General features: G+C 40.9%; 2 protein-coding genes across 5 annotated transcripts in view; one reads left to right on the forward strand and one right to left on the reverse strand.

The window, feature by feature from the left end:
- Window positions 1-8,774, forward strand: idh2 (isocitrate dehydrogenase (NADP(+)) 2). Its single transcript, XM_079466404.1, has 11 exons — window positions 1-597; window positions 4,362-4,453; window positions 5,090-5,255; window positions 5,588-5,748; window positions 5,846-5,989; window positions 6,805-6,941; window positions 7,087-7,238; window positions 7,476-7,588; window positions 7,845-7,942; window positions 8,070-8,162; window positions 8,291-8,774. The coding sequence occupies exons 1-11, from the start codon at window positions 486-488 to the stop codon at window positions 8,373-8,375; spliced, it is 1,353 nt and encodes a 450-aa protein (XP_079322530.1). The 5' UTR covers window positions 1-485; the 3' UTR covers window positions 8,376-8,774.
- The window catches only part of znf710a (zinc finger protein 710a), a 20,552-nt gene continuing 3,231 nt past the window's right edge, over window positions 8,717-26,037 (reverse strand). For 2 of the 4 annotated variants that reach the window (XM_079466403.1, XM_079466402.1), the window contains exons 2-5: window positions 13,831-15,342; window positions 11,401-11,592; window positions 11,119-11,293; window positions 8,718-10,547 (exon numbers count right to left, since the gene is read on the reverse strand). In XM_079466403.1, the coding sequence (XP_079322529.1) occupies window positions 10,375-10,547; window positions 11,119-11,293; window positions 11,401-11,592; window positions 13,831-15,300 (2,010 nt within the window). In that variant the 5' untranslated portion in view covers window positions 15,301-15,342 and the 3' untranslated portion in view covers window positions 8,718-10,374. Of the gene's footprint in view, window positions 10,548-11,118; window positions 11,294-11,400; window positions 11,593-13,800; window positions 15,343-17,516; window positions 17,594-26,037 lie in introns of those variants that run through there. The other 2 variants (XM_079466401.1, XM_079466400.1) reach the window with 2 other exon arrangements.

Consider the following 26,037-nt stretch of genomic DNA (forward strand, 5'->3'; position numbering starts at 1 on the left):
AATATGGTAATCCACCCCGCTAAAATTAGCGGGACCTCTCAGCACCCAGACAACGGAATGTGAAGATTTTTTTTGCTTGCCCCGCGACAACAAACATAAAGCATCACTCGTTTGTCCACACGGTTAACTTTTACCGAAAATATTTTAAAACAAGGGAACGGTAGCCTATATTTTAAGTTAGATAACGTAACAAATGGAACCATCGAAAATACTACAGAAATTCCCGACGCGAAGGGTTAACAGAAAACGAAAGCGAACGCGCAAACTCTCTGTTATCAAAAATCAGCGATTAAACATCGATGTATTCCGCACTCGTGTTTGATTGACCAAACCCGTCGATTTACCTCCGCCCCCATCTTAACTGTGACGGAGGCAGAGGCGGAGAAGTGTTCGGCTTATTGCTGTTAGCTCCGATTCATTCGATCCTTCCTTCGGTCGGACTAAGGGAAGTCGGGTAGCAGCTACTAGTGTCTTCGGCTAAAAATATGGCAGGTTACTTGAAAGTCCTCAGCTCTCTCACTAGGTCCGCCGCCACTCTGTCCAAAACCCCCGGCGTTCTTGCTCCAGCTTCTTGCCAGAGTTTGCAAAAGAGGAACTGTAAGTTTTAACAATTCCATTTTTAAAATAGTCCTGTCAATTAAGCCTTATCAACCGGTGCCGTTTCACAGGTTAATACTTGGCAGGGAGAATGGTCGTTTCTCTTGCCACACACCTCAGACTTGCCTCCGAAGACGCCGGTTTCTCTCTGTCGTGCCTTTAAAACGAACCAGGTCTTGTTTGTGTTGTCTCTTTACGCTCAGGCTGCCTCGCTTGTTGTGAAGCGGAACTTTATTTTCTTGATGACGTTGTGCGTGAAGCGGGAATTGCGCGGCCGCGGAGGCTGAGATGCGGGCTCGCGCTTCTTTGTTCAGCAATGCTGTTTAAAAGGACAAGACACTACACTTTACATTAGTCTTGTGTGATCCTTCGCATGAAAGGCGAATGCAGACTTAATTGCGCCTTTGCTTGGTTGTGAAATATGTAAATGTCGTAAGAAAAAGGATTGAGGGTATTTTTAGCGTGCGAACGGGGCAGATGGACGACGAGGCAAGAAAATGAGATTCCAGAATGATGACTGCAACCTTTTGCGATTAAAACACGCGCAGTTTGACGCAAAGACGCATCATAACGGCTTCTCCGGGAAGCTAGAAACTGTTATCTTGTGCGTTCCGTCGTTTATTGTTTGTTTGTCATATTTATTTAGATTTTTGTGTCCTCGAAAAATAATTTCAAGGTCAGTCGGCCTGGTCCGGACGCACTAACACAACTAAGGGTAAATCACGCGCATGTTTCCAAAGATAGAACATATATCTTTTTACCTGGAAGCTGGACATAAAGAATTATCATTTACATTTTGTTTTGAAATCATTAACTAAAATCAGAATTGCTAAATGATTAACCATGTTTCTCAGACTAACTTTATCACCAAACATGGGACAGTTGAAGGGTAAATCTTTTTGCCCACAGCAGCTGTGAATGAATTTATGTCAGGGTCTGTTAGGTTGTCCTGTACTGTTAGGTAATCTGTTGTCATGGAGGCTTGTTTAAATGGAAGTGGTTTGTTTGGCCTACAACAAAGGCCCATATGTGTCCTCCAGGTCACCTTAACACTAAAGTGGTTGATCCTTATAAGCATCAGTACTTGTATAGCATGGACTGATGAAGTAGTGATAGAATATCAGTAACCTTTTTATAACCTTTGGCGTGCCACTTAAAAAAATTGTAATCCAAGTTTCTTATGATAAAGTGTGTCACATTAGTTTGAACGATAATACATAACTGTGCCAAAGAGCCAAAGCGTGAACCATGTGTCTGTCTTTAGATTAAATTTCACTTTAATGTCTGGTAGAAAGCCAAGCCTGCATACGTCACCTGTCATTAAAGTCACAAGGTTTGATTTTATTTTGTCAAGAGAGAAGTTTTACGAGTTCGAATGAGAGCTATAGGCGGCTTAGTAAGCAGCTGATCCTGTATTGTAAAACTTTACATTCTCTCCTGTAGTTTAATATAGTTTATACGAATATTATCCCTGTTTGAAGACAACTGTTGTAAAAACCCAGCTGGTTGTGAGCTTCTAGCTTATTTTTGGTATTTCCGTTGTGCAGCATGAAGTCGTAAAGTGTAATTTTAGGAAACTTTCTGGGTCACCCTTAAAATGTTTGTGTAGGTTGTCAATAAGAGAGAGAGAAGTTTTGGAACATGCTCCCAAACGATCTTTAAAGACCCCGTGAACCGGAAGTTGCAGTCGATTTTACTTCCAGATTTTGACGTCCGAGTGAAATGGAATTTTGTAATAATGAGAAGAATACTGGGAGTGGCTTTTGTCTTTCTCTGAGATTTAAATGAATGTATAAAAAAAGCAGTTGAAAAGTGACATCTAGTGGATAGTCGTAGCAATAACATTCATGAGGTATGAAATAAAAAAATAGATTCACAGCTTTTGAGAATCGATATAGAATCGACCGCACTTTAAAATATGGGTGATCGATTTAAGATTTAGGTGGATGGTCATTTAAGGATGGAAGTGCATTTTCAGGTTTTAACTGATTTTGAGGCCACACACATTTTAAAAAGAGAATGACCCACATTGGGAAGCTATTTTCAATAAACACAATATTTCATGAAAAAATAGGCATTGTAATTTTTAATTTCACTGGGACTTTAAAGGTTTGCTAATCTTATTTCTCATAACTGCTGACCTTCAAGTGCAGATCACACGTGGACACCTCTGTTTGCAAATGTCCTTGACAGGGTAAAATCAGAGGGCCAGATAAGTATTTTTTTGATATTTGATATGGTGACCACATGCTCCTTACACGTGGGGTTACTTGGCATTTTCCTTTGCCATCATAAGGTTTAATGGAAAAGTTCACCCAGAAATGAAAATACTCCCCCGTAAGTGAATCTGAACTAGTACTCTGTACTTTTTCATTATAGGTCAATACAAAGTCAGCCATAATTACAAACATTGGTATCACAATGTACCACTGAGGTCTAGAAATATTATACGTTTAGTAGTTTCATTGCATGTAGGGAAGGCAGCATAAAATAGGTGGTGTCACCAAAATATATGGATTACTATAGTACAGTAAAGGTCGGAGACCTGTCCAATGTGTAGGAGTAAAGTGTTCCACTTCAGGCATGTAAACGTATTGTTTGAAGATTATCAGACCTGTAATAGATCATGGTAATACCTTTTATTTTATGCGTTTTCTTTGAATTTCATTGAGTTTTGTCATATTCAGGTCTCTGAATAACTCCCATAGCATGGTAGTTCACGTCACAAAAAATGAGTCGTTCATTGAAGGACACAATTCCTTTGCTGATGGCTGCTTAGACTTCACTGTTGTTAAAAACAGGACATTGAAGCATGCTTACATAATCCCTGCCAAACCCTACCACCTCCCCCCTTTAGTCTGCTGTCCACAGCGCTTATGGATTCTTTTCCCCAGGAATCCTTGTTTATGTAATTTCTCATCACGATCCCTGCTTGGTTTTGTACGAACGCCCGTACCCATAATGCAGCTTGGTTGACAGCTGAAATTTGATATATTTTAACAGGTGATGTCTTTGTTGTTAGAGAATTTAGTCTATTGAATATTCTGCATTTGTCTTTATATGTTGTATTTCAAACGCCTTCGATAGGGTGAGTTGTTAAAATATTCACATCTTATAAACTTGAGGTTATTGATCTGTCCTGGACTTTGGTTGATGAAAAACATAAAAATTACAATTGGACAGTTTTAAGTCCGTTGAATGCTGTCATTGAATTACTCATGAAGCTTTATTGACGACGTGTTGCCTTTTATGAAGTATTTTATTGTTTAGCGCTGTAGTCTTTCTAGCTTGCCGAACCTAGATGAAGTGGTTCTCTAGCACGAGTAGGAACTTGGCAAGTGGAACAGAAAGTCACTTGATTCTCCTCCATCCCCCTCCTTCCTGTATTTTGGCCCCGTTGAGAAAATGAGATGATCATGTGCTGGTTGCTCTAGTTGCAGGCGAAAGGTGAAAGATTTAAGGTCTGTGATATGTTTTGTTGCGTTGAGAGACCAGGCACCAGACTTGTCAGTGATACCTGTCAGAAAAGCTGGAAATGTAACTAGTCCTTGTTTGGAACGCTGCTGTCTGTTGTTTTATCATGCCTTTATCAAACACTTCCTTGTAAAGGAAATAATATCTGTGTGTGTGTCTCATGAGTGGCTTGAATCAGATCCAATAAATTAATTCCTTCTTCATGTCCAAACCTAAAAGTCACAACGTTTGTAAAATGATTCGTTTTAATGCAGTAAAAGCACAAATAGTTTTCCTGTTTTAATTGACAGATGCCGATAAGCGCATCAAGGTGGCACAGCCGGTGGTGGAGATGGACGGAGATGAGATGACCAGGATCATCTGGGAGTTCATTAAAGAAAAGGTGCTTAAACACAAATTAGATGTCCGGTGGTCTATTATTAAATCTGTGACACACACTAACCAAGAGATAAACGTAATCTAGTAAATCTTGAAAGGCACAGACAGAATGAAAACTAGGTTAGAGACAAAAGCAGAGACTCAAAGAGAAAATGTGACTGGATCTCCTGGGAGAATTAACTAGAGGAGGAGAGATTGACAGGCTATGCAGATCTCCTGTGATTCAGACAGACAGATACATTTACAGATTTTACACGCAACCACATGGAGATTACGGTCTCATCACACGGGGGGGCGGGGCCAGTCTCAGATCGTGCTCACTGACTGGCTCTTTGCCCCCCCCGAGGGACGGCAGATGGTTGTGATGACGTTTCCCAAGCTGAAATTGTTCTGCCTGTTCTCTGGAGAATCAGAATAGGCTCATTATTTATAACTGCCGTAATCCAGTAGTAATAATAACCGTATTTTATGGTTCAATTAAAGATAAAATGATGTATAAAATATCAGCTATCCTGTAAACAACATCTAAAGCTGAGAGCAGTCTGAAGTATGTATGCAGTTCAGATAGTTTAGATTCTTATCAAACATTAGTATTTTTGATTTATGCTTTCTGTCTTCAACACAAAACTCTTCTTCTCAGCTCATTCTGTCCAATGTGGATGTAGAACTGAAGTACTATGACCTGGGTCTTCCTTACCGTGACCAAACGGATGACCAAGTCACAATTGACTCTGCTTTAGCCACCCAGAAATACCACGTTGCTGTGAAATGCGCCACCATCACACCCGACGAAGCTAGGGTCGAAGGTATGGCCCTTATAGAAACGCTTGTTTTGAAATGCAAAATATAGTTTATTGAGGTTTTTGGTTAAGTTATGCTAAATTGAGACTAAAATTATTAAATGTGTATTAACGTCATGGGCTGATAACTGTAAGCTTGGTAGGTTAACAGAATTTGTAGTTCCCTTGTCAAGAAAAAATTTCACAATCTTGTGTCTCAGTACAAAACAGTGGCTAACTGATATTATTAAGTTATTGCTAAAGAAACAATTTTTTAGTTTTCTTATTTAGATTCTTTAAAATAGACGTATCGGACTTCAGAACTTCATTCATGTGTGATCAACATTTGCAATCCACAGAATTCAACCTGAAGAAAATGTGGAAGAGTCCCAACGGCACAATCAGGAACATTCTGGGCGGAACTGTCTTCCGTGAGCCAATCATATGCAAGAACATTCCCAGACTTGTTCCTGGCTGGACACAGCCCATCACCATCGGCAGACACGCCCACGGTGACCAGGTCTTCACTTCTTTGATTTCACAGATGGCTTGTGAACTGTTGTTTTTGTTTGTTTTCACATATAGTTTATGCTGATCACAGTTCCTTTATTTTACAGTACAAAGCGACAGACTTCGTTGTGGACCAACCAGGCAAATTCAAGATGATCTTCGCTCCAGCCGATGGAAGCAAAATCAAGGAGTGGGAATGTTTTGATTTCCCTGGTGGCGGCTGTGGAATGGGCATGTACAACACGGATGAGGTCAGCAGGCTATCCATCTTTTGAATTTTTGCACATCAAGAGTCTTTGGGTGAATCAAATGTTAAGGCATTTTAAAATTAGTACTAGCTAGAAATTGTTTTTGTGACTATGTAATTTTATTGTTAAATGTAATCACTGAAAAGTCATGGTCAAGATACTTACGCACCTTTTGAATTTCAGCAAACAAGAAATTGATAAAATGGATTTATAATTAAAATCACCAGCTCAATCCGAAAATCTAGATCTAAAGATCTAAACTTTGAAAATGAGGCAAACAGATGTTAGAGTTGGAAAAAGATAATGGATCTTTCTATTAATGAGATTATTCTCTCGTGATCCATCTTCAAGGTTTAAAAATATCCCCTTGATTTAGAGACATTTTTAGAATGTCTTGTGTATTCTGGTTTGTATAATTAAGGCCTTTCACCTAAGAATAACTGGAGGTGAATACACCTCCAGTAAAAACGATAAGATAACCTTCCTCCACTCTTCCATCTGCTCACTCTGGTGTTTGGACTCATAATAGTAGTGTATTAAGGACAAACAGAGGAGGTGATGCTGGTAGTGGTCTATTTTTCCTCCTCAAAAGAGATTGACTGAATGAAGTGTCTGTTCATTTTAGGCTGCCAATTGATGGTGCTGAAATTCAGTTTTTACACCATTTCCACTTCACATTTGAAGTGAGTGATTTTTGGTCACCTTTTGGAACTACCCAGACAGTTTTTGAATCACAGCTAAATTCCCCATTGTGAAAATGGAACATCTATTTTTTTCTTGCTTATGTGACAGTTTGTCCGTCTGTCTTTGTCCAACAGTCCATCACCGGCTTCGCTCACAGCTGCTTCCAGTTCGCCATCCAGAAGAAATGGCCTCTGTACTTGAGCACCAAGAACACCATCCTGAAAGCTTATGATGGCCGATTCAAGGATATTTTCGAGGATATCTTTGTGAAGTGAGAAGTATTAGAATATCAGTGTCTTTGGCACACAACTATAAAAAGAGAATATTGTTTGTTTTTGCTTTAAAATATTCCATGTTTTTCAGAAAAATTCAATATAAAATACTGATCTGTTGCTTTGGGTTTTTTTTGTGGGCAGGAACTACAAGCCAGAGTTTGACAAGCTGAAGATTTGGTATGAGCACAGGCTTATCGATGACATGGTAGCTCAGGTCCTGAAGTCATCGGGTGCCTTTGTCTGGGCCTGCAAGAACTACGATGGAGATGTGCAGTCTGATATCCTCGCTCAGGGTACATTTTTATACTAATTATACTAGACACCACGTGTCCAAAACAATTTTTATAACAATATTGTTTATTGTACACTATCTATGTATATAATTGATTCCCAGAAGTGTTGTTTACCATTTTTAAAGGGTAAACAGAGGGACGCTGTCTCTTCATGTAGTGTTTCCTTTTATTGTCACCACAATTGCAGTAGGAGGCTTTTTGAATATGTGATTAAAGGATGATGAATGTTGTGTGTAGGTTTCGGTTCTCTGGGGCTGATGACATCAGTGCTGGTGTGTCCTGATGGAAAGACCATTGAAGCTGAGGCAGCTCACGGCACAGTGACTCGGCATTACCGCGAGCACCAGAAGGTATGTATGTTTCTGCGTTTTGTTTGGTTTCAAACTGTGTCCTGAATCAAGCACCACATTTTATAAGCATGTTCCACAGTTGGGTTTTTAAACACTGTCTGCCATCTTGTGGTGAGACAAACAATGACAACTTTTTATATAAACGCTTGTACGTTGTCATTTGAGAACCATATTCAGCAGGGTGCTTTATAATACTCTTTTAGGTGCCGATAAACAACGTACTTGTTTTTATGGTTATTTCTTGCTTACTGCACAGGGAAGGCCAACCAGCACTAACCCCATTGCCAGCATCTTCGCATGGACCAGGGGTCTGGAGCACCGTGGCAAACTCGACGGAAATCCAGATCTGATTAAGTAAGCTAGAGCCATTGTATCTAATCTGATATTTGTACTTCAGTTGCATGCATACGAGAGCTTTCCTCAAGAATGAAGCAACATTCCTGAAAGTATGACTATAAATGATTATTCCGTTGCTCTGCAGGTTCTCTCAGACTCTTGAACGGGTTTGTGTCGAGACTGTGGAGAGCGGGGTGATGACCAAGGATCTCGCCGGCTGCATTCACGGTCTCCCAAAGTAAGACTGCTAATTATTTAGAACTCCTAACTAAAACAATGATCTCATTATAATGTTTTCCATTAAGGGAGTAGCTATAAAGATAAAACTGCTGACATGGACTGTTCTGTTTGTCTCTGTGTCCACAGCTGCAAGCTGAACGAGCATTACGTCAACACTACAGACTTCCTGGATGCCATTAAAACCAATCTGGACAAAGCTCTGGGCAAATGAACAACAACAGACCTGGACGCCATCAGGAGTGTCTGTCTTTTTGTACCTCATTTTTAACTTAAAGGTCATAACTGCAAACGAAATGTTTGAAGGGAGTTGTAAAAATGCAGTGATGTTCATAGCTGTTCTGTTAGTTAATCCTGCTGATGGGATCCTCCATCTCTCCCCACACCTTCAGGGTTCTATTTTTGTAAGATGAAGTACTGTATGTCAGATACTGTAAAATACCACAGGAAGAAAAGAACATTCAAGGGCCATTTGAGAAATCCTCAAATAAATCTCTCTTGTCACCCGAATAACTGTCCTTGTGCTGTTTAGCAATGAAAAAACATGCCACGATTTAAAGGTAAATAAATGTATTAATTTATAATGATGTCCATAGCACAACATTCAACACACATTTATCAGCATCATATTCACATCTGTGTGCAGTGCAACAAAATAATTGAAAGCTTATACAAAAGAAAAAATCCCATCTAGTTTAGCCCAAAATGCAAGGATTCAAATGGCAAAACAAAATCTTTCATGTTACATATTAACTTGAGTTGTCTAGATGGTACTGTCAGTGTAAAGCTAAGCAGACAGAGAAATGGAGAATACGTGGTGAATTTTCCCAATCATTCTCCGCTGGGTCTCGAGCCCTGTCACATGTTGGCAGAGTGTCGTTCATCACTTCTGAGCCATGTGCAGGAATGACGGATGGGATGCTCTCTTGCACACATAAGGGCAGTTAATATTTCTGTCCGGTGTCTTTTTGTGCACCCTCTTCAGTCAGAATTGGTGACTTTGGGAAAGACGTTTATTTTGGGGGTATATAAGAATTAAATGAAAGTTGCACCAAAAAACTGATGCGAGAAGTTCTCCACATTGTGAATTAAAAATGGATTTAGCCCACAGTTAGCTAGTGTGTTACACAAGAACCTGGTTGTAAGCCATGAGCGGTAAAGCGATATATAAATAACTGGATTTCAGAGATTTCATTAAATATAAGTTTTGTTGGCTGGTGCATGGCTCTAAAATATAAAACTTTTTAAAGGGAGAAATCGTATTGTGAATCTTTACATTCATCAAACTAAAGATGGAAACAATGTTTCATTTAGACAGATTTTACCATTAGTAAGACTGACCAAACAATGCACTTGGGAGAAGAATGCAGTTATGCCCAAATTTAAGCGAAATGACAACAACATTTCTATGTTGAAACTAAATCTGCCCATTTGGAACACCGGGTCTAAATATCAATGTATTTACACGTGAGAATGCCAAGAAATAACATTGAATAATAAATACTCTTTGCAATAATTACAGAAAAACAAAAATGTTCAGGCGGCCTTACACTGTCCCACCATTAACTTAAAAAAGAAACGCAAAATCCCTAGGCACAGAAACATCCCACTGTGAGCTACAAGCAACACACATCTCAAATCACAAACTGCAGAGGAGGAATCTTAACAAAACGTCAGTGTGTTAACAAAATATTGGGGAAGTTAAAGTATAATGAGAGCTATTCGCACTTCGTCAGCTTTGGTTAAACCCTATACAGTGGTTTCAAACTCCCTGGACAATAAAACCACCAGCAACATCAACGTTCTAAAATAGCAAGTCACATCATCATGTCTCCATATGCACAGTTGACAAGTAAAGAGTAAAGGATTGTCTGTATGGATTAAGTGCCGCCTCAAGTCTGTACATACAGTTACCATTGAATCCAGCTCAGACACGATATCGTTCTCCATTTGTGACAGGAGTAACATTCGAAATGAACAGTACCTACTGTATGCACACTGTCCTCTATTCTCCATGACACTAATGTCAGATCATACTTGTTAAAATGAAGCTTCCGTCAATCACTTGTTTCACAGAGCCAAAATGGCTTCCAGTGCCCAACCACTTCGTGATGGCTATTTCCTCTGATTGGCTCGTGACAAAGCAAAACATACTATAGAAATGATCGGGTTTTCTGTTCTTTTAATCACATTTTAGCATCCAAGTCGGCCACTCAAGCCGTATTGTAGCGAGCAGCAACCTTGGTGTAGTTATAGTAACTCATTTTGGCGAGTTTCGCCAAGTCTTGCGTCGTTGTGCTGTTGTTGCTGGCTAGATTTTCCCTCTCGCTGTAATCGAAGTTCTCCTCTTCATAATCTCCATGACTCTCTGCATCAGGAAGAACGTCTGAGGAAGGAAATGGAGATGCACAAACATGAGTCCACCTGCCCATCACGGATAATCTTTGAGAATTTTCATTGTCTCTTGATTGTAATCACTACATGTTAAAGGGATAGTTCACCCGGAAACATTTTTTTATCGACGAAGTACTAGTAACTTACAAAGTAACAGAATAAATGCCCAAGGTCAATTTTTAAGAATGTATTGGGACCCTAAAACTGCACCATATGTTAAGGACGACAATCACATTTTTTCCATAGCTCAATCTGATGGCACATATGTGTTCCTGGCAGTAAACCACCAAAATGAAACCACAAAAAATAATCATGATTTGTCTTCCCACTGTGCCAGGTGCAGTTTCACTGACAGATGGAGACAAGCTTGTCACTTATCGAAAATATGGAAGAAAATAAATATGCAAAGAAAAACAGCAAAATAATCTCAGTTTCAGGAACTACAGTTAGCATGTATGGCAAAATTTTACTTTTGCACCCTGCCTCTAAGCTACATGGTTCATTTTAAAATGGATAAAAACAAATTTTCTATAACATTGAGTCGAGGGTAAGTGGCATCTCACCTTGTCCTTCAGATGAGGTGTCCAGGATTCCATGTTTCACCTTCATGTGTCGGCTGAGGTTGCCCTTCAAATTGAATTTGCTGGTGCAGTAAGGACACTTAAAGGGTTTGCTGCCGGCGTGAAGGTGCATGTGACCCAGCAGGTTGTACATTCTGTTGAAGGACTTCCCGCACACCTACACAACCGTTTCGGTAACTATTAAAAACCGGTGCTTAATGCAAACACATTTTAAAGTCGACTTTGATATGAAAGAATTATAGTCAAATAAGTACTCTCACCCACCTTGCACTTAAACGGTTTCACGGGCAGATGGACGATCATGTGCGTTTTAAGCGTCTGTTTTTGGACGAAGGTCTTGAAGCAGACGTGGCACTGGAAGGGCCGCACGCTGGTGTGGATCAGCATGTGACGCTTCAGGTTGGCTGAGAGAGTGAATTCTCGTGAGCACACTTCGCATTTGTATTCTTTCATACCCTGAGAGAGAGAAGGACAATGGCAATATATTTAAAGACAAATCCATTTTGGCCATCAGATATGAAAATGGCAGAAGATAACTTTTGTAATTAGCGGTAGACTTTTGTGCTCTTTTTGTGAGCGGGAGGGAAATGATTTATCACTGGCATCAGCTGAATGAGAAAAAGTGGTTAGTTGTCATAAGCGCAGCTGAATGCATCAGTAGGGTGCCTGTGTTGCTTGCTCACTAAAATTCATAATATGGAGCAAGAAAAACACACACGCACTTATACGCTGTTGTTGTTGCAATGCTGCATGGTGAATAGACATGCATATATGCTGCAGTGAGCGCTCCGATGCTCCACAAAGACAAAAGATTATTTTGCGTGAAACAATCTGACCGGTTAATGAAATCAATTAAATGCTGTCCTAAAATACATTTCAAAATTAGTTATCGTCTCTATTTTAACTAACTAGGCAACTCTAGGCAACAGGTGCCTTTTGCTGTTAATCCTGTTGAATTTGGACACAAACGGCACCAGTTCAGAACCCTATTGTTTTAATGCAAGAACGAAACTCATCGTAGCCTATTTTAATAAATACAACAATGAAACCCATGTAAACTAGATAACTAGTTTACAGACACTGAAGCTAGAGAAATGACTAACTGACTGTGTATATTTTGTTTATAGCCTGCTGACCTGTGACACATTCTGTTCACAGACACTGCAGTCGTGGTGAGATGAATCAGACAGTCATGGAGAGTTAGAAATGAAATGGGGAAGTATTCGCTCATAAGACACACTTCGCTGCGCAAAGCACACAGAAACAGAAGGACTCTCTGCTAGTGCGAGAGACAGAGAGGTGGGCAGGTCAATGGCAGGTTAGGGGGTGGATTGGAGGGCTGGGGCGGTTGGCCGGGGCTGACAGAGACAGCTGTTTACACTCAAACTTATGGCAATACCCGAGACAAATATTCACATTCAATATTAATTTGAACTGCTGATAAATTATTATACACAGATATCCTGATCTTACCTGCTAGGGCTGTGAATGCATTGATTTAATGCAATTGATTATTAAAAAAAGGAAAATGCCTATGAAATTAATAATAATAATAATACATTTTATTTAATGGCGCCTTTCAGGACACTCAAGGACACCTTACAACAGAAACACAATCAAATTAGCTGGATAAGGCAGTAAAACAAATAATATAAAAGTAATACAAAAGTGATGTCCAACGTCTAGACAATTTACATATTTGCACATTATTTAGATGTTTTTATCAAGAGCATTAAAAATTGTATACACCGATTTGTCTGGGGTATAAGCTGAAGCTAATTTTTAGGAAAATTTTATGGTTGCTCAGACAAAAATGACATGTGAAAAGACCACTAAAAAATAAAGTAAATATCACAAAAATAAATTTTTTAAATAAAATATTTTTAAAACATTTGATTTACTTTTTTTGAGTGGGACAAAATTTGTATTAAAATCCAACAGATAATTTATCACAATTTTACATATATTATTTAATAAAAATTTATTTAATTATTTAATTAAATCCTATTTTTAATCTACCCTTATTTTGGTGAATTCTAATAGAAATATTTGAGGTTCTATGAAGTTATACATTATATTTCATTGATTTCACAGCTTTAAAATGTACTTAATTTTTCTGAGTGTAAATTGTTTCCCAAAAAACTGAGTTAATCACAACAAAACCTTTTAGAGTGGCAGTAGAATGACCACAAAATATTAACACAGGATTAACAAATATTAACAACAGAAATTGAAAATATACTTCCTGTGAGTTTTATGTCTTTCTTTGGATTTTCTATTATATATTTGAAAGAAATCGTATTGACTGATATGCTGTTGTTTGCCTTTTTGGTGAATAATTTGACAAATAAATAACCTATTGTATTTTGTCCCATACACCTCATATTGTGATGCTTTAATCTAATCTGAGGGGACATTAAAAGCAAATATTGTACAAATATCGGACATCCCTTTTATACACTACACTACTTTGAATGCTACAACTGTTCATTTACATTGACCATTTATTTGATTACAATTTTTATAGACAGCCCTGTTTTTAAACACTCCATATATGGAAACACTTAAAAAGGAAAAGAAATGTGAAATGTGTGTGGACTCGAGTATGAATTTGATTTGTATGTCACAGTCATCTATAACACGATGGCTGCAATGACTACGAACCTTGTGTTCGAGGGCCTGCTGTGTCAGTACCTTGTGTGTAAGCATATGCTGCTTCAGATGGTGGATCTGGACGAACTCCATGCCGCACTCGGAGCAGACGAAGGGCCTCACATTCTGGTGCTTCATCAGGTGGTTCTGAAGCTGGCTCCGGTAGGCGAAGGACTTGTGGCATTCGCTGCACTGGAAGGTGGTCGGGCCTTGGTGGCTGACCTGGTGCCGCTTGAGATGGGCTTGGGTGGGGAACTCCATTCCGCACTGCGTGCAAACGTGACAGTGACCGCTCTCGTGCTTGGTCTCATGGGTGCGCAGTTCGCTGGGGTATGCGAAGCCCCGGCCGCAGAAGCGGCAGCTGTAGGGCTTGATGTCGCTGTGCTGCAACATGTGGCGTTTGAGATGGCTAGTCTGGGTGAAGGCCTTTTTGCAGACGGTGCACTTGTGCGGTCGTGTACCTTGGTGCGTCAGCAGGTGCGTCTGCAAGTGACTGGGCTGCTTAAAGAGCTTTCCACAGTGCACACACTCGTGGGGCTTGATGCCGTTGTGGCCCAGGATGTGCGTGACCAGATTGTATTTCGAGGTGTAGGATTTCTCACACATACGGCACTTCCAGCGCTTCAGTCCTTCTCCCACATCCACGCAGTACGACTCGTCAATCTGCACGTTGATGTCTAGCCGGTCAATTTGCATCCGTCGACCCACAGAGTTCTCGCCATCTGTCCAAACCATGGACTGCCCCCCTTCCTCATATTCTCCTGGCATGCTCATCTCAGCCGGTTCATATCCGATCACGCTGGACTCATAGTAGCGCCTTATCACTGGCGTCACATCTTCTTCTGTGGTTTTCAGATTAAGCGCTCTCTCCTCCACACCCTCTTCCTCCTCACGTTCCTCCTTTCCTCGTTCTTCCTCAGAAGACACTGCAAATGCCTTCGCAGGCCCGACAGCGATTGGCTTAGCCTTAGCTTCCGAATTGGCATCAACCTGTTGGCCGCTTTGTTCCCTTGAGGATTCAGGGTAGCCTTTGGTACAGTTCTCCTCTTTCACTGGCACTCTGTTGGGCGTTAGATCCAATACCTCTGGCTCGCTGTCTGTTTGTTGTGGATTTGAAAGATAACATGGGCTTGAAAACTCAGTTCTCTCTCCTTTTACCGGATTCTGTGTGTCCAGGGACTTTTCCTCTGGTTCTCCCTCACTAAGGGGCCTCTTGGTCCTCCCTCGGGGACCAGGGCGCCTACGCTCTGCACTGTGAAGTCCTTCCGGCCTCCTATGAGGCTCAGATAGATAGTCTCCGTTGGCTCCGATCAGCTGATCCACACATTCGTACTCCATAGCTTCCGCGGGGGGAGCGTGACCGTTGCGCGCCTCTCCTGTGCAGAAGCCTTTTGGGGCGATGGTGGCTCCGAAAATTTCATTCTGAGATATGAGGCCCAGCACGGCGGCCTGGGCCAAAGACAGGACCACAACAGGGTCGGTCTGAGTGCCGGCATCCACTGCATGCTCCATTACTTTAGAATAGCAGCTGACAAGAGGTACCTCCTGCTCCTCCTGTTAATAGAGAGAACGACAGGTCAGAGCAATACTTTATGAAACCTGAATCGATGAAGAGCAAGTCTTCAGTCAGTACAATACAGTCATAGCAACAAAGTCTGGCTAGGGCTGTCATGGCAACAGTGTCACTACAATAGAACTAGCAAGTGTGTCAGTGCAATAGCATCATAGCAACAGGCCAGTATAAAGGTAAAGTGTCGCAACAACCAGGGTGACAAAAATGTGGCATCTTGATGGACGCTAAGGATTTAATTTGAAGTTTAAGTTCACCCAATTATTTAAATTCTGTCTTCGTCTATTCACTCTTGTGTTGTTTAACTGTATACAACTTTATGAAATACAAAAGAAGATGTCTTCAGAAAAGTGATTTTGTGTCCATTCAAGGGAAGTCAATGAGGTCCAATGTTGTTTGGTTACCAACGTTCTTCAAAATATCTTCTTTTGTGTTCTGCAGAAGAAAGAAAGTCATACATGTTTGGTATGACACATTTCCCAGTCCAAATCAACAAACATTGTGAACATCCTACTATAAAAAAATCATAATAGCTCCTAGTTGTGAAAGAAAGATGACATCGCTAGAGAGACTCAGACAACGCCTTGTCTTGAGAACGCATTAGATGCTTCCTTCAGTCTCGAAAAGAACGCAACGCACAAAGAGCGTCTGGATCCGAGCGGGAAGTCTATATCCGTGGACTATCCACAGCATTTCCTGCAAGGTCACGAGCTCTAGCTTCCACCGCTCAGCAGTGAAAGTGTGCCCAGTCTATTTGCAGACTTCAGGGATTTACTGAATCTAACGTGACCACCCCAGAGAAGTGATCCATTTAAATGCTCGACAGTAATGTCTCTTCCTTTGAGGCTTGTGATTATATTACTTACATTTGGACACCTCACCTCACCAGTTCACCTGTGTTTTAATCAACAAGGAGAGACAACTGCCAGATCCTTTAAGTCATTGCCATATTCAAACGTTAGCAGAGCAGCGTGTGTTCAGTAAGTTGTTAACACACATTATCACCTCTAACAAGCTGGTAGCTTAATATGCGCAAAACAATAATACGGATACAGATTTCGGCAGAAATAAAAAAAAATGCAAACGGATGGTGAGAGAGTCATGGAGACTGACAGCTGTACAACAGAGGATGAGAGAGAGAGAGAGAGAGAGAGAGAGAGAGAGAGAGAGAGAGAGAGAGAGAGAGAGAGAGAGAGAGAGAGAGAGACAGAGAGAGAGAGAGAGAGAGAGACAGAGAGAGACAGAGAGAGACAGAGAGAGACAGAGAGAGAGAGCTGGATGCCCTGATAAGCATGTCATTTATAATTACTGCTTTTAAAGCAGTCAGAAAGAAACAGACAGAAAAAGAGTGAAAGAGAGATCGAGAGTGCGGGGAGAGAGAAAGAGCCAGGGTTATTGAAGAAAGGAAGAGAGGAAAGGGAGGGAGGGGAAGTGGATGGGAAAGAGACTGAGTTAGTGAGGGAGGGAGGGGAGTGAGGAAAGAAAGATAAAGAGAGATAAAAAGAAAGAGTGAGGGAAAAGAAGAGGGAGGGGAGCGGGGGATGAGAGACAGAGAAAAACTGTGTAAAAGAGAGAGAGTACAACAGAGAAATAAAGAGGAGGGGTAGTGGGGAGTGAGAGACTGAAACTAAGACAGAAAAAGAGACAGATTGAAAAAAGAGAGATAGAGGAAAGGGAGGGAGTGAAATGAAAAACAGAGACAGAGAATAGGAAAGAGTGCACAAAAAAGGAGAGGCAGATGAAATGAAAGACAGAAAGACAAATGAGAAAGCTAGTCAGGCAGGATAGCAGCCATAGCTCTGTGAGGAGGGCTGTAGTGAATGTAAAAATAGATTTAAAAACAAACCGATGGTGGTAAGATTAGCATAGAATGAACTTGTGTGTGTGTGCGCGTGTGAGAGAGAAGAGTAGATAAAAAGAGAAACATACTGCATTGGTTGAAATTAAAATTTAAGAGTCCAAACATTAAAAAAAAGAAAGTGAGCGTACAGTTAAATGACAGTTTTGCGGTACTCTGTGGGAGAAAAAGTTAATTTGCCCTATTCGGTGAACACAGGTGAAGTCACAAACTTCATAACAATTAACAAACAAACCAAATTCAACCAAAACAACATGCGACTCGGTTTGGCCGACGTGCATGTTTGGGTCGCTCACTCACCACATTACTCCTGGTGTGATGTTTCAGATGTTTCAGGGATCTCATCCTTCAAGAGAAGTAAGAGGAGCAAAAACCACCAGCTCCTATTTATAATGGAGCGAGGGAGAGGGGGCGGAGCCAAGCTCATCCTCCTCCTACTGTTGCTGTTATCAGAACTGACTGTGCCTGCCTCTCACATACACACACAAACCTATTTCTTCCATTCTCTTTCTTTTTATTTCTTTCTGTGTCTCTCCCCTCCCTTCCTCAAACTCCCCCACCTCTCTTTCTTTCTCTTTCGCTCTCGCAAACACACACACAAACCTGTGTTTCATCTCTCGTTCTCACGCACACACTCCATACAGCGTGACCCTTCAACAAACATATTTCTTTATGAAGCGCACGCCAACAAAAGCCCACACATACAATGCTCACTCCCTTTCAAAGGTGTGCTCTACACAAACCTTGCCAGACGCGCGCACACACCGTAATCTCTAATCACCGGCACACTGAGTGGCCGTGGAGGTGTGTCTGTTGTTGTCAGACAGACATCGAGTGAGTGAGATACGTCGAAATGTTCCCAGAATGCAGAGGAGTTCCACAAGTCTGTTTATTTGTGCATCTGAAATAATTAAGCAGCAAGACGCTGTACAGCGTCTGAGAGGCACCACACACACACACACACACACACACAAATGAGTGACAAAGAAAGAAAAGCAGTTTGGAAAGAGAAAAAGGGAGGGAGTGAGACAGACACACGGGGGGAGAGAGAGAATAAGAGGAAGAGGGAGGGGGGGAGTGAGAGAGAGGTATAGAGAAGAAGGAAGGAGGAGGAGGGGGGGAACAGGAGAGAAACAGAAAGAGAGAGAGAGAGAAAAGAGAGAAGAGAAAAAGGTGGGGGAGGGCAAGAGAAGAAGAGAATGCAGCAAAAAAGGAGGAAGAGAAACTGGGGGAGGGAGAGAGCATAAGAAAAGATGAGGTCAAAGAAAAAGAGACAGAAAGAATGAAAGAGGGAATAGGGAGGGAGCGCTCGCGAGGGGGTGGGGAGTGAACGAAAGATAGAAAGACGGGAATGCTGTGAAAGAGAGAGAGTTTGAGCAGGAGAGAGAGATAGAAACAGAAAAAGGGGGATGGTGTGGTGTGAAAAAAGTCCATCAGCAAGAGAAAAAGAGGGGGAGTGCTGGAGTGGGGTGTACAGGCAAAGAGAGAGAAAGCGCATGAGAGAGAAAAAGGATATTAACTATTAAAGTTCCAGTTTTCCTCCGAGTCTCCTTCAGGAGGTGCCATGATAGGCTACCTGCCCGCGGGTTGCTGGGTGTGTGCTGAGGTGTTCTGCTCTATCCTAATTATGGAAAGAGTTTTGGATTAGTCTGGCACTTCCTGTGTGCTTATTAACAGTAGGATATAGACTGGCCGTCCCACAAAAAGACCCTCTATTACAGGAAGGAACGCACCTTGAGTGAAGGACTGTGCTGTATACCATCAGCGTGTTAGAAGACTGGAGGACATTTTTCATCACTGAGCAGGAAAGCACAATCCATGAAAGAGAGAGAGAAAAATCAAGCATTGTAGGAGAGGGCAGTGTATGCGTGTGAGAGAGAATGAGGAAGAGAGGAAAGGGCGACTGTATATGTGTGTGTCAGAGTCTGAGAGATACGTGTGTGAGAGATTGTGAGAGGAAGGGAGGGAGAGTAAAAGAGAGAGAGATAGGCATTAAAGGGAAACACAGAGATAAAGAGAGATTGGGAGAGGGTGTGAGTGAGTGAGTTAGTGAAAGAGAGAGAGAGAGACATAGCAGGAAGTTAAGAGAGAGAGAGACAGAACAGAAAAAGTGCACGGGAAGAAACAAAGAGATAAGACGCAGAAAAGACAAAGAATCCACATGGAAAAAGAAACGAAGGGGGACGTGTACATAAAACAACACACAGAGCTGTCCGCCTGTGGGGAAGAGAGGGAGAACAAAAGTTTGAAGAGAGAAAGAATACAGTGGCTGGAATACTCATCCCGGCCCATGTTTCTTTTTTGTTTTTCAAGAAATGGCTTGAAAACTTGTCCTCTCCTCATTTCTCAAAGGAGTATAAGGCTTGTGCAAACCAGCCCTAACATACACACACAAAGGGAAGAATACATGAATTATGAACCGCTGCTAGTTTCTTACCTTCTGCTATAGTGTCCGTGTTCACATTTGTCTCTCTACAGGTCGTGGAGATGTGGGCGTGAATGCAGCGTTGTGTGTGTGGTTTGAAAATCCATCTACAGGTTTTAACAGACAGGTACTCGCTCTCAGCTGCATTCTTCTTGTGTATGTGTGTGCAAACATCAGGTGTCTTACCTGAGTGGATATGACACTTATAGTTTGTGTATTGCAGTAAAACAGAAGCAATTGGAGAACGTGAAAAAGACATCAGTCTGTGTGGGACTTCACGGCAGTATGTATATGATACAGAGGGAAGTGGGCTTTAACCTGTGGGGTTAGTAGAGAACATGCACATGGTTGTTCTCACTTCTGTGGAGAATTGAAAACCCTTGAGCGTTAGTATATGACCCGTGCGAAAATCCTCCAGCCCATTGCAGGTGATATGTGTGGAAATTTAAAACCCTTCACCAGTATTTGACACCGCCTCACTTCATGCTGATGAAAGATGGACAAAGGGATGTGTGACAAACACAGATGTTAACTTTTCTCAAGTAAAAGAAAGATGTCCCGTACAACTCACAGAATAAAGGTCTTTTAAAATACTACAGATATTATGTCTAATTTCGACAACAAATATGAAAAGCTACGCTAACGTAACTGACTTATGAAACATAACAGCATATCAAGGAAATCTATCCACATCCTTTATCATGGACTTTTAAATGTAAGGACAACCAGGAAACGTATTTTTTCAACGATTCCACATTGCACGTTCAACCTAGCACAAAACAGATTTGTTATTTCAATATATTTTTGAAGGGCAAGGTTTTTATGATTTCAACCTTTGAGCATACCTTGTATGCTTGCAAACACAAAATCTAATTTAAAAAAACACGCTTTGCATACAGAAATTTTTTTATAAGTTACTTTTTTTTAGCTAAATGGAGTCCATGTCCAATTGTATAATCATAAATAAAAAAAACTTGCGGTGCATCCTGATCGACCCAGGAATAAAAAGCGCACTTTAACTACAATTTACTTAAAGTGCTCAATTGTCAGACATTAATATTGTAATTAATATACTAAATATAGTGTGGGGTTATGTACCTCTATTCATGGTGTTTTAAAATAGCACAGTTGAGTACACAAAACATTTAAAAAACCAAAAGAGGTGAATGCAATATTGATAGCAACAATACTCCAGGTCAATCTAAACAGGACTACACAATAAATCATCTTTTTAAAAGCTACATGCATGAACACACTCAAGCTCATGTCTCTGTTGCTGATATTGAGCCTCCAAAGGTACTGCTATGAGATTGGGAGCCATTAGCGTTGTTCTTGTAAAGCGCTGAAGCCCACATGGCTCGATCCCAGCCCCCCTCCCTTCCTGAACACACACCATCACTGCCACTTATTAACCACTAAGACTCGATGGACATAACCTTTGACCTTAACGCAGACATTACTCCCAGCGGTTAGTTCCCTTCTAAATTAACTTCTAAATCATTTGTGCACTTGTGTGAATGTATTGCGACGACAAAGGGAGAGGTTTATTCAAGTTCTAAATACACAGTGTCAATACTGTCTTGTAATGATGCGTGGATTGCGGTTATATCCGCAAGTCGGGTGGGTAAGGTAATAAAGTACATTAGATTAATTCCGGTCATTAACTATGCAAATATTAACTACATTATCTAAAGTATGAATGTGTTTTAAATGCATTTTCATCAGGCAGACAGGCACTTGCAGACTCTCAGTTATGAAAAAAGTGTGTTGTGAGGATAGGACGGGGGTCCATTGTTAAAGCAGAAATGGAGGGCAAAACAGATGGCTGAACATATAGTTTGTGTGTTGCAATAACAGCAACAGCGATATTCCCATTAAGTCTGAAGGGAGTAATAAAGCCTAAATAAAATTAAGTCTTCAACATCACGAAAGCTGCTGTTAAAAACAAATGATCCACTGACATCACTCTTAAAACAAATAATTAGAATGAATAATGTGATGATTGGGTGCGGATATCTAGATCGGAGAAAATTATAGGTACGGTGGATGATTCAGGGTGACATTTGAGCTGATCCACGCATCTCTACTGGACGTCTTGATCTCCTTAACCCCAAACTACTACACGACTGAAAAACAACTTCTACACTGTTAATTGAATGTGTGTGTTTTCATTGGGGAAACCATCAAACTTGATCACAGACACACACACACAAGCGCAGAAGATGCGGGCTCTCTGAATCCTAAAGAAAAGTGCACTCCTCTTATTTAGTATACTATTACAGATAAAATGCTGGACAGAATATCGTGCAACAAATGGTTCTGCCAAGCGAACCCAGAGCAAAAAGAAAAAGACAGTTGACGAAGGAGAAGTGCATTCAGCAGGAGGATATAAAAGGAACTGAGGGAGGGAGGGAGAAAGAGAGAAGAGAAAAAGGAGAGTGTATGAGAGAGTGAGTGGGGGGGTTGGAGCAGATGAGAGAGACGGAGAAAGAGGAGAGAGAGAGAGAGAGAGAGAGAGAAACGGGGGAGGGTGGGTGGTTGAGCAAGAGAGAGAAAGAGGAAAGAGGGTGAGAGACAGCGAGAAAAAGACAGGAGAGAAAAACAGAAGGGGGAAGGGAGAGACACAAAGAAAGAGAGACACAAGAGACTTAAAAAAACCAAAGAATAAAAACCCAACGTCTGGCTCCAGCTCCAAGAAGATAAATATGAATGTAAATTGGAGGCATTATTGTATGCATTTGAATGAAGCAGAAGTCCACACCCTGCGAACTCAGTTGTGAAGGCACAAGTTCATTGTATCGGGCAACGCAGCCGGTGTGGCCTAGAAGCATTCAGGAGTGCCACTCCTCTCGCTGCCTGCAGTCTGAGGTTGGGAGGTCAAAGCCTCATATGACTCCCGTCGTTGCCTTCAAGAGAACAGTTGCCTCCTGCCTCCTCATGCCGTTTCATCTCATAATCCTGCTAATAGCTGTTAAATGGACTCGTGGCACGAGTCTAGTCGCCTTACTCTGCGAGCGTTCCCAGCTTTACTGTTATTGGTCAGCTAGTTTCACATTCAGTTTCGAGAACACCTCACCCGTCCATAATATAACTCTGGTCGTGTGGTCATACACAAATACATGAAGAGGCCTTATGCCTGACCATAGGCATAAATCTTACAGAGTCTCATAAACAGTCTGGAAGAAGCGTCTGCCCTTCCTCACGCTCTTACTCTTTTGTATTTCTCTCTCACCTCGCGCTAACAAATTTCAACCTAAATTACTTTTCTTTCTCACAAGTTTCATTCTTTTAAATCAAAACCCCTTTGTCTCTCTCTTCTTTTGTACCTTCTTCTTGTTTCCATGGTTACTCCTCTCTCTGCGCTGTACACTATCTATCTCTCCCTCCGTTTGCCTTTTCTGTCTCTCTCACTCTGTTCTTATCTTTCTCATATTGCTTTCATCTCTGCCTCCCTTCCTCCTGCTTTATCCAACACCCTCCTCACTCGGCTTTTATCTCTTTTCACTTTCATCTGTCTTTCACCTTTCTCTCCCCTTCAAGCCTGCCATTCCATCATGCGGTTTTTTTCATTTCTTATTACGGAGAGAGAGAAAAGTTTCTATCAATTCTGCATTTTTAATCATTATTCTTTCGCTCGATCTCGCATTACCGACGCTAGCTCTCATTTACATGAGTGCCAGACAGTGGTCAGTTAATACATTGAATGCTCATCTCTGGGCTGTTCTTGTGTTCTTCGTACATTTAAAGAAGCTCTGGTATGAAAAGAATTGAGTGAAAAATATCATATTTAAACTACTTCAATTCACCTGTTAAGGCCATGCACACCAAAGATCACAACTATAAAAATCTATTTAAATCCGTGTCGTGCCTCCTAAAAACACCCCTTAGCTCCTCTGTAACCCACTGCTTCTTGGGGCGTATTGCTTTAATAGACTAATAGAAGTAATTACATACTGTGTTGTGAAAGTTAAAAAGCAGTTTTTAATATTTTATATTGGTTAGATATTTGCAGTGACAAACATAAAGGGCGGCTAATAATAATTATTTTATATCGTTCGTGTATTTTGTTCGAACATTTGTGTATTGTTAAAAAACTGAAGCAGGACGTTCTTCTGGACCAGCTTTGAACCAGTATTGTTGAAGTCATCCGAAGTGGTCTAGTTATCATTCTTGATGTGAACAAGCGTTTGCTAAGGCTAATCAATTAACTAAATTAAAGTAACACCATCATGGTTAATTTGTCTATGTGATACAGGGGGATCTTTTATACTTAATTTTTAAACAGAAACAAAAATATTTACTTGTTTCAAACCTGTATGAATTTCTTTGTTCCGCTAAACACAAAGAAAGATATTTGGAAGAATGTCAGTAACCAAACAGATCTCACCCCCCATTGACTCCCATTGTATTTATTACTACTATGGCACTAAAGGGGGAATCAGATCTTGTTTGGTTACTGATATTGTTCCAAATATCTTTGTGTTCAGCAGAACAAAGATATCTATTTAGGTTTGGAATAATCTGAGGGTGAGTAAATGATGACAGAAGTTTCATTTGGATGAATAATCCCTTTAAACTATTTAAGGAATTCTAAATAATAAGTACTAGGTCTCAAAGAAGAACTTTAGAATTATTGGTATGACTAAAGCAATACATAAGACAAACAGTCATGGCCAAAATTGTTGGCACCCCTGAAAGTATTTCTCGCAGAAAACGATTGCATTAACACATGTTTTGCTATACACATGTTTATACCCTTTGCGTGTATTGGAACAAAACCAAAAAAAGGAGGGAAAAAGCAAATTTGACATAATGTACCACAAAACTCCAAAAATGACCTAGTCCAAAAAAGTTGGCACCCTTTCAAAATTGTGGATAAATAAGATTGTTTCATGTATGTGATGCTCCTTTAAACTCACCTCGGGCAAGTAACAGGTGTGGGCAATATAAAAATCACAGATAAAAAGAAGACAAGTTGACTTATTCTTTGCATTGTGTGTCTGTGTGTGCCACACTAAGCATGGGCAACAGAAAGAGGAGAAGAGAACTGTCTGAGGACTTGTAACCTTGAGATTGTTGATATTTTTCCACAATTTTGGTTCTCAAGTCCATTTCCAGTGATCTAGATGTTCCTTTGTCCACTGTGCGCAACATTATCAAGTAGTTTGCAACCCATGGCACTGTAGCTAATCTCCCTGGACGAGGACGGAAGAGAAAAATTGATAAAAAGTTGCAACGCAGGATAGTCCGGATGGTGGACAAGCAGCCCCAAACAAGTTCCAAAGAAATTCAAACTGTCCTGCAGGCTCAGGGTGCATCAGTGTCAGCGCGAACTATCCGTCGATATTTAAATGAAATGAAACGCTATGGCAGGAGACCCAGGAGGACCCCACTGCTGACACAGAGACATAAAAAAGCAAGACTACAGTTTCAAAGAAGTTTTGGGGTAGTTTTGCTGCCTCTGGCACTGGGTGCCTTGACTGTGTGCAAGGCATAATGAAATCTGAGGATTACCAAAGGATTTTTGGTCGCAATGTAGGGTCCAGTGTCAGAAAGCTGGGTTTGCGTCCGAGATCGTGGGTCTTCCAGCAGGACAATGACCCCAAACATACTTCAAAAAGCACCCAGAAATGGATGGCAACAAAGCGCTGGAGATTTCTGAAGTGGCCAGTAATGATTCCAGATCTAAATCCCATTGAACACCTGTGGAGAGATCTCAAAATTGCTGTTGGGAAAAGGCGCCCTTCCAATATAAGAGACCTGGAGCAGTTTGCAAAGGAAGAGTGGTCCAAAATTCCAGGTGAGAGGTGTAAGAAGTTTATTGATTGTTATGGGAAGCGATTGATTTCAGTTATTTTTTCCAAAGGGTGTGCCACCAAATATTAAGTTAAGGGTGCCAATAATTTTGTCCAGGTAATGTTTTGAGTTTTTTGTGACAATATGTCAAATAAGCTTGCAATACTTTTCAGTGAGAAAAACTTGATTTTCTGAACATATTTCAGGGGTGCCAACAATTTTGGCCATGACTGTATCATAGGGTAATATGTATAGATAATTGTGTTATGGTGGGACATCCTGTGCTGTGCCAGCTCAATGCAGTGAGGATGTCCCTTTGAGACACAGCTTCTGAGGAGAAATCAGTCCTCACAAACCACTGCAGTAGTACATACAAACTGACAACAAAGCGAACCGGCAAGATACGTCAATGTTGTACTTTATAAAGGATTAATTAAACATATAAGTTTATATGGAAATACATTAGAACTCAACCGTTTTAGATCGAAGCACAAAACACACCTAGAAAAAAAACCCGGCACTACTTGGTTGAGTCTGACTGCAGTAGGAGGAAGTGTTGTGCTTCAGATCTGACTGAAACTAACCTCCCTCTCCAGCTCC

Source organism: Barbatula barbatula (genome assembly GCF_947034865.1).
Source record: "Barbatula barbatula genome assembly, chromosome: 10".
Classification (NCBI taxonomy): domain Eukaryota; kingdom Metazoa; phylum Chordata; class Actinopteri; order Cypriniformes; family Nemacheilidae; genus Barbatula; species Barbatula barbatula.